The 8,317-nt window shown below is 56.9% G+C and overlaps 4 protein-coding genes across 4 annotated transcripts in view; 2 read left to right on the top strand and 2 right to left on the bottom strand.

Annotated features, from left to right (window-relative positions):
• Positions 1-106: 106 nt before the first annotated feature.
• Positions 107-3,627, top strand: CHGG_02587 (uncharacterized protein; the record flags this gene model as incomplete). The annotated part of the gene is made up of 3 exons (XM_001229102.1): positions 107-213; positions 353-3,365; positions 3,445-3,627. The coding sequence occupies 3 exons, from the start codon at positions 107-109 to the stop codon at positions 3,625-3,627; spliced, it is 3,303 nt and encodes a 1,100-aa protein (XP_001229103.1).
• A 643-nt stretch (positions 3,628-4,270) lies between these two features.
• CHGG_02588 (uncharacterized protein) lies at positions 4,271-5,538 on the bottom strand (the record flags this gene model as incomplete). Its single annotated transcript, XM_001229103.1, has 2 exons — positions 4,271-4,631; positions 4,865-5,538. The coding sequence occupies 2 exons, from the start codon at positions 5,536-5,538 to the stop codon at positions 4,271-4,273; spliced, it is 1,035 nt and encodes a 344-aa protein (XP_001229104.1).
• Positions 5,539-6,651: 1,113 nt separating this feature from the next.
• Positions 6,652-7,320, top strand: CHGG_02589 (uncharacterized protein; the record flags this gene model as incomplete). Its single annotated transcript, XM_001229104.1, has 2 exons — positions 6,652-6,820; positions 6,881-7,320. The coding sequence occupies 2 exons, from the start codon at positions 6,652-6,654 to the stop codon at positions 7,318-7,320; spliced, it is 609 nt and encodes a 202-aa protein (XP_001229105.1).
• Positions 7,321-7,505: 185 nt separating this feature from the next.
• The window catches only part of CHGG_02590 (uncharacterized protein), a gene marked incomplete at both ends in the record, with an annotated part of 1,645 nt that continues 833 nt past the window's right edge, over positions 7,506-8,317 (bottom strand). Inside the window, 3 exons of the mRNA XM_001229105.1 lie at positions 7,506-7,681; positions 7,734-7,794; positions 7,914-8,040. Coding sequence (XP_001229106.1) covers positions 7,506-7,681; positions 7,734-7,794; positions 7,914-8,040 — 364 coding nt within the window. The remainder of the gene's footprint in view (positions 7,682-7,733; positions 7,795-7,913; positions 8,041-8,317) is intronic.

The raw sequence follows: 8,317 nt of genomic DNA on the forward strand, positions 1-8,317 counted from the left end.
CCCCAAAGCCTCATCATCCCCTTCGCTCTCCTGCTTATGGCTTCCTATCTCCCACCTCACCTTCTCCGATGACCATACTGCCTGCCATCTCTTATACCACGGCGAGATGCCTTCCCAGAGCTTCATGTTACGGACACTGCTCCTGTGGCTCGCGTTCACGATCAGCAGAGTCGTCTCGGCACGGGATACCCCGGAGCAGTCGTTGGACTTCGGGTATGCTTTATAGCGAACTTTTGCTGTTGCTGTCGTTGTCGCTTGAACCCCGGCGATGAGAGGTCAACGACAAGCGGATGGACAGCTTTCTAGCGGACAAAATGTAACCTTGCTGCTCAACTGCTAACATATCCCCTAGTTACCTTCAGGGTCTCATGCAATTAGTGACAGGCCGGAACATGACCGCCCAACAGAGACCCCGGTTCCGCAAGGTCCAGAGCTTCCGCACCGACTATGCCCCGACGACCATCACCCAGTATGAGTCGGAGAGAAGCGGCATGCAGGTCATTGTGGCCGACCGCAAAGGGCCCAAGATCAACGGCTACTTCACCCTAGCCACCGAGATCTTTGACGACTCGGGCGCTCCCCACACCCTCGAGCATCTTGTCTTTATGGGCTCCAAGAGCTACAAATATAAGGGACTGCTGGACAAGTTGGCCGGCCGAGCTTATTCCAACACCAACGCCTGGACCGCCGTCGACCACACAGCCTACACGCTCGAGACGGCAGGGTGGGAGGGCTTCGCCCAGATCCTCCCCGTCTACCTCGAACATGTTGTCGTCCCCAACATCACTGACGATGCCTGCGTGACCGAGGTCCACCATATTGATGGCGAGGGTAATGATGCTGGTGTCGTCTACTCCGAGATGCAGGCTCTTCAATACAGCAGCAACGAGCTCATGGATCTGCGGGCTCGCCGACTGCTATACCCGGAAAACATTGGGTTTAGATACGAGACCGGTGGCATGATGGAAGCACTCAGAGTTCTGACCCCACAACGTATCCGAGAGTTCCACAAGGCTATGTACCAGCCTCAGAATCTCGCCATCGTTATCATCGGCGAAGCTGACCACGACGACCTCTTGAGGATACTGGACGACTTCGAGGAAAGCATCAAGGATGACATCCCACCTCCGGATCCCCACTTCAAGCGCCCTTTTGTGGATTCAGCCCAGCCGCCGCCACTAGAGAAGACCATCGTCGAGACGGTCGAGTTTCCCGAAGAAGACGAGTCGACGGGTGAGATCGTGGTGGCTTTCTTCGGCCCCAGCTGCATCGACCAGATCGAGGGGACAGCCGTGAACATTATCATGACATATCTTTGCGGATCGTCCGTATCGGTCATCGAGAACGTCATGGTCGAGAAGGAGCACCTTGCGAGCTCAGTTTCATACTGGTGGGACAGCAGGCCAAACTCGGTTATCTGGTTCCAGCCAACTGGTGTGGCTACCGAGAAGCTCGCCTTTGTTGAGCAACGCCTCATCAATCTTCTCAAGGAGGTCGCATCGAAGCCCCTTGATATGGGTTACATCAAAGAGTGCCTGCAGCGCGAGAAACGTCAAGTGAAGCTCCAAGCTGAAGGCTCGGAGGGATTCTACGCCACTAATATCATTACCGACTACCTCTTTGGGAAGCGCAATGGTGCGACCTTGAAGGAACTATCTTCACTGAGCGAGTACGATATCCTTGATGGCTGGACCGAAGATCAATGGCGAGAATTCTTGAAGAAATGGATCTCAGATGCCAACCACATCTCCATCTTGGGCAAGCCGTCCATGGAGCTCGCCAAAACCCTCAAGGCGAACGAGGAGGCGCGGCTGGCCAAGAGGAAGGAGGAGCTCGGTAAAGAAGGTCTAGAGAAGCTGAGCGAGAAGCTCGAGAACGCCAAGAAGAACAACGACAAGCCGATTCCGCCCGATGTGCTCGATCAGTGGCCAGTTCCCGGCACCACATCTATCCACTTCATCGAGTCTGAAACGGCGAGGTCGGGCAATGCTCGGAATTTGGGCGTGTTGGATAACGCCGCTCAGAAAGCCATCGACGCAGCACCCCAAGGACTGCCGCTGTTTGTGCAGTTCGAGGATGTTCCCACCGGTTTTGTGCACCTTACTGTCCACCTGGGCATGTCGCAGACCCCTATCAAGTACAAGCCGCTCCTACCTCTGTTCGCCGACATCTTCTTCAACTCCCCGGTGACAAAGGATGGCCAGCGTATCGAGTTCGAGGAAGTGGTCAAGCAACTAGAGAAGGATACGATCAGCTACCACATCAGCTCGTCTTCCCGGTTGGGCGACTACGAGGGTGTGGCCATCCAGTTCCGGCTCGACCGCGAGAAATACACTACCATCATCAGCTGGCTGCGAACCCTGATGTTCGACATCATCTTTGACCCTGTCAGGATCAAGGCGGCCATTGTCAAGGCGCTTGCGGATATCCCGGAGGCGAAGCGAGATGGACGCATTATGGCTCACGAGGTCGAGATAGCCATCCACTTCGAGCCCGAGTCGTACCTCGCGGCGAAACGGACGCTGGTCAAGGCCGTGTATCTGCGCCGCCTGAAGAAGCTGATCGAAAAGGAGCCCGAAACCGTGGTCTCGTGGTTCGAAGAGCTGCGCAAGAGCCTCTTCACCTTCGACAACATGCGGGTCCTCGTGACCGCGGACATCGCCAAACTCGACAACCCCGTCGCCGCCTGGGACGCCCTCACCAAAAACCCCCACCTCAACCCAACCAAGGACGTCATCCCCCTCACCAAGCTCTTCTCGCTGCTCAGCCCGGAGGGCCAGAAGCCCGGCGTCTTCGGCAGCGTCGTCATCCCCATGACGACGCTCGACAGCTCGTACAGCGTTAGCACGGCGACGGGCTTCACGTCGTACTCGGACCCGCGGCTGCCGGCGTACCTGGTCGCGCTCGGCTACCTCGAGGCGGTCGAGGGCCCGCTGTGGAACGCCGTCCGCGGCAACGGCCTCGCTTACGGCGTGTCCTTCTCGCGCGAGGTTGACGCCGGCTACATCCAGTTCCGCGTCTACCGCTCCCCCGACGCCAGCAAGGCCATCGAGGCCAGCCGCGCCACCGTCGCCAAGCTGGCGTCGGGCGAGGTGCCCCTCGACCGCCACCTGGTCGAGGGCGCCGTTAGTGGGGTTGTGTTTGGCGCTGCTGATGAGCAGGCTACCATGGCTGCTGCCGCACAGCAGAACTATGTTGTTGGTGTTGTCCGGGGCCTGGAGCCTGGATGGAACCGCAAGATCCTGGCGCGCGTGAGGGATGTGACGGAGGATGAGATCCGCGCTGTTATGAGGGAGGTTATCATGCCTGTGTTTGAGCCGGGGAAGAGTAACGTGGTGGTGACGTGCGCGCCGATCATGGAGGAGGTGAGTTCTTGCTTTCGAGTTCTTCTTTTGCGGCGGTTAGGATGGATAGAAACGGCTAACTAACGGTTTGATGATACAGAACATGGTCAAGGCGCTTGGTACTGCTGGGTACAAGACCCAGGTGCAGACGCTGTCGCATTTTTATAACGACTATGGGCTGAAGGCGGATGAGGAGGAAGAGGAGGAGGAGGAGGAAGATGACGAAGACGAGGAGATGGAGGATGGATCTGAGGGGTCGGGGTCGGGTGAAGAGTCGGATTGATTGAGATGGGTAGATCTTGGACCAGCTTAGGCTTGTCATAGATATCGCATAGATCTCTTTCACAATTGCATGCTCGGTTTGATTGATGTGTCGAGGTTCGATTGTCTGTCATTGACCTGTAGTTCTGGCCTTTCGGCTTGCCAGACTCAGAAATATCACGCAGTAGGGTCAATAGTCAACCGTCCCGGTCCCAACTCATCGGAGGATGTCAACGGCCACATCTGTAATCTCATTACTCATCTACCCGAGTGTCTAGCGCAGCCAACTTGGCCTGCCAATAACACAGTCGTGAAATCTAATCCTGCCGTTCTATGCCAACACAACAACCACCCGTCCACAAGGACGCGATACCCCTCGCTCTTGATACCACCAGACCTGTGCCGTCGCCATGTCTCCCTTCGCTCCATCGACCTTCCCAAAACGCCGTTATGGTATATGTATATGTGTGTGTATCAGACCATTCATTATCCCATCCCCGCCGCCGCCGCCGCTCGCATCGCACCGTCGTATATGCATCCCATCCGCCCAAAAAAAAGCACCACAAGCAAAACAAAGAAGACGACGACGCTTCCCTCCCTCCAGCCCGAACCCCCTTTTCACCCCCTCCCAACCCACAACAACTCGACCGTCTAAAGAACCAAGATCAAGCCTGCCCCGCCTCCTCCAGCTGCAGCCGACTGACCAGCCTCTCGCGCCAATCATCGCAGACCTTCTCGAACCCGCCCACGACGTCGCCACACACGAGCGCGCACTCGCGGCGCTGCAGGCGCTCGCCCCAGCCGCCGCGATCGAGCCAGCGCTCGCCCTCCTCGCGCAGCTCCTCGTCGCGGCGCAGCTCGGCGACCGTCTCGCGGGCGGCGCGCAGGCGGCGCGTGGCGGTGGTCGTCGTCTGGCGCGACATGTGCAGCGTGTCGGAGAGGTAGTTGAGGGTTTGAACCAGGTCGGCGGTGAGGGTGTGTAGGGAGGACAGGGATTGTAGGGCGCTGGTGCTGGGGCGCGGCATGCTGTCCGTCAGGGTGAGGAGCATGGGGAGGAGGGTTTCGAGGGTCTCTTCGGTGGGGGGGGGCGGCGAGGGGGGAGAGGAGGGGGAAGGTGAGGTTGTGCAGTTGGCGGGTTTGGTGGGTGAGGTGGGTGGTGAGGGCGGAGTGCGCGGTTATTAATCTGGTGAGAGGGGTGGTTGGTTAGTCGGGGATGGAAGGGGGGGTGTGGGTGAGAGAAGGGAATGGGGTTGGCTTACCGGGTGGCGCCGCCTTCGACGTTGGCTTGGGAGCCGAGGTCGCGGAGACCGTCGGTTACGCGCTTGAATGTGCCGTCGGTGGAAGAGCCGTTCCTTTCTGTCCCCCGGCGGGCAAGCGACTCGACCTCGTCCATCTGCTCTACGAGTTTGGATGGCATCCCGGGTGACTCGAGGTCAGACTCGCTCCCGTACTCGCTGCCGTCGTACTCGCTGCCCTTCCTCCTATGCCCCCGCCCGTTCGGCGTTGGGAGCGCTAGACTCCCCTTGGAGCTGTGCCCTTTCCCGGAACCTGATAGACTCTCGACGTCCACGCCGCTGTCCCTGATCCCCTCCTCCTTCTTGGCGTCGTCGACCGCAGTATCGAGGCTTATCCCTGGTGCCCCTCCTTCGCTACCCTGATCGTCCGCCGCTTCCTCATCGTAGTCCCCCTCTTCGTACCCGTCGTAATCCTCCTCGTCGGAGAAAGCGGCTAGTTCGTCGGCCAGGTTGCCCAGCCCTCCGCCTCCCGCCTCGTTAATCCCGCCGCCACTAGACAGTCCCAGGTCCACGGATGATTCATTGAATGAAGAGGCTTTGGATTGACGGCGCTCTTGTGGAGAGTATGAGACGAAGGAGGCGGCGGAGTGATCGAGAGAAGGGTGGGCCGAGTGGTGCGGTGTCCGTGGGGAGGACATTTTAGCGGTCTGCCTGTTTGTATCGAGGATTATTGAGTTCGGGGAGCTGAGCTTGCGAATTGAAAAGTTGCTGCCACGTTTGGCAAGGTATTATTTGCCCGTCACTCCGTAGGCCGATGGTCCCAACCGCGATGTGATGGGTTGATGTTATGATGAATGGGCGGGATGCTAGAGTCACTCGACGTTTGGAGTTGTTCGTTGCCGTGGTTATGCGCAGGGATGACGAATCGCCGGTGAGCCGCGAAGAAACACTCGTAGAAAACCGAAGGTATATCAGACCTGGCGGTCTATAGCTGGGCGGGCGAACACAATAGTAGACAGGCGGTCCCGGGTGTTAATGGAAAGAAAATTACGGGCTGGTGTCGGAGGTTGACCCCGGATTGTTTCAATGACAGGGCCCAGCGAGCGAGGTAACGCAAGGCAGGGAACGTCGTGTTGTAGTTGTCACGTCGACAAAGCAATGGGATTTAAAATAGCAGAGAATGTTTGCTTCAAATCCCCCGGTGAGTGGTCGGTTGTCGGGCCGCAGTTTTTCTTTTCTTCAAAAGCCATGTAGCATTCCGCGTCCAAGACTCCAAATCCCGTTTCTGGGCCGGCACAGCGGCCTGACGGTGGGGGGGTGACCAGGGGATGGGATTACAGGACCGAGATGGGCAGGGTACCCACCTCTAACGAGACGACGACCACGGTTCGCATGAATTTGCGTGGTACAAATTACTGCACCAAGCCTTCCAATTCTGCACCTAAGATCAAAAGCTGAGAAAAAGGAGAAGAAACAACAAAAACATTCAAGAAGCTCAGAGCTCAAAATTACAGACCCCACGCCGGTTTAGATGCTTCCAGAAACGGGCAAAAAACCAACTCGGAATGACCGGATTCAGCTTCAGGTGGTCTTCAGGAACAGGCCGATGGAGGGGCGGGCAGATGCAGGGTTAATCAAGAAGCTGACCAATTAAGGAGCCAGCAAGAACTGCTGTCAGACCCCACAATGACCTTGGTCACACTGCCCCTCCTTGTGCGCTCAAACGCTTGCGAACCTCGTTAACAAAATATCCAAGCAGGCTCCCCTCGAACCAGGCCGACAACTCCCACAACGCAGCCTCTGCTCGTGCCATGGCCAACTTCCGTAGGTTCAGGCCCGACGACCTGAACAAGCTCTCAAAATGCAACCTCGATCCATTTACGGAAACGTATGAGCTCGGCTTCTACCTGCAGTACTACGCGAAATGGCCCTCACTCTTCCAGGTCGCCGAGGACCAGCACGGCAACATCATCGGTTATAGTAGGGACAGGTCCTTTTGTTGCGCTTGCTCTTCGGGCTGCTGACCGCTGATTGCTACAGTCATGGGGAAGCTTGAATCCTCGCCCGAGATTTATCAGTTCTCAGAGCACTACCTTCCTTGGCACGCCCACATCACTGCCGTCACCGTCGCTCCGGAGGCTCGCCGTCTCGGCATTGGGAAGCTGCTGACGGAGCAGCTCGAAGTGGCTGCCGATGCCAACGATGCCTGGTTCGTCGACCTGTTTGTGCGCGTCAGCAATCACAAGGCGATCACTTTCTACAAGAACATGGGCTACAGCGTCTTTCGGGTGGTCAAGGACTATTACGGCGAACACTCAACCGACCCGAACCTGTCTAGTGAGGACGCCTTACGACATGCGCAAGCCCATGAAGAGGGACGTAAAGCGGCAACATGTGAGGGACGACGGCGAGAAGCACGAGGTGGACCCCAGCGATGTGTGGTGAGAGCTGCCCTGGTTCGTCGCCCAAGCTGCCATTGAGATACGCTCGAAGTGAATGGTGGACTGGGACACCAGATGATGCAACTGTGATCTTGGTATATGAAATACCCGCGGCATTTGATAAAGCCAACAGGCGAGAAGACGCCCAGCCGGCGAATCTCTTCCAAACGATGTTTAACCCCTCCACGATCTGCATTCAAGGGACCACCTGATCTTGTCCAAATCTATTCCTGGGGTGTGGGATCGCAATGAGACGAGACACCATACGCATCCGTCTCCCAGACAATAGAAGGCGTGTTGACCTCGCCCATCGCTCGAGATACAGCCTCGAATGCCAGGGAATGTTCCGGGCCGTCAGGTCTCAACGGTTTCACCAAGCTGGAGGCGACGTTGGCGTTTGCTTGCGCTATAGGCATTCACGACAGGCTTAGTTGCCAACCGGCCCAGCCTACCATGTAGACATGGCGCTCTTGGATGGGAGACCACCATTAGGCCTGCGAGTGCGATTCCGGGCTGGGACACTCCCGTGTTTAGGTTATACCACAGCAAACAACAAACATGATATTCCCATAACTTCCCATTAAACTGCCTAAACCAATACTTTGACCATGGCTCGCACACATATAGCTTACAACTTGCTCCCCTTGCCCCCGCTCAAGTATGAAGTTGGCCAGCTTGAGCATGTCGACGGCTTCAGCCACCATCTCGTCCACAATCTCTCCAGCCCGGCTGGTCTTCTGAATGGCTCCGACCACTTGGCTCATGAAGTGGGGGACATCAATCTCCTTTCCCTCTTCAAGATCATGTCAAAAGGGCACAACCCGCGTGCTGCATAACTCCGGGATCATGGGCGGGGTGCGCGTGCCATTTCCTAATGAAGTCCACTCGACTTCCTCCCCAGAGGCCGCCAGTGAATTGCATGGTCCCGCTGGGGTACCCTTGAATCCGATAGTAAAAAACTGATATTTTTTGCTCCTTCCTGGGAGCACGTTCTCGATACTTTCTTTTTATTTTTGTTTTTTTTTTTTTTTTTGGC

This window comes from Chaetomium globosum, genomic scaffold, assembly GCF_000143365.1.
Source record: "Chaetomium globosum CBS 148.51 scaffold_2 genomic scaffold, whole genome shotgun sequence".
Lineage (NCBI taxonomy): Eukaryota > Fungi > Ascomycota > Sordariomycetes > Sordariales > Chaetomiaceae > Chaetomium > Chaetomium globosum.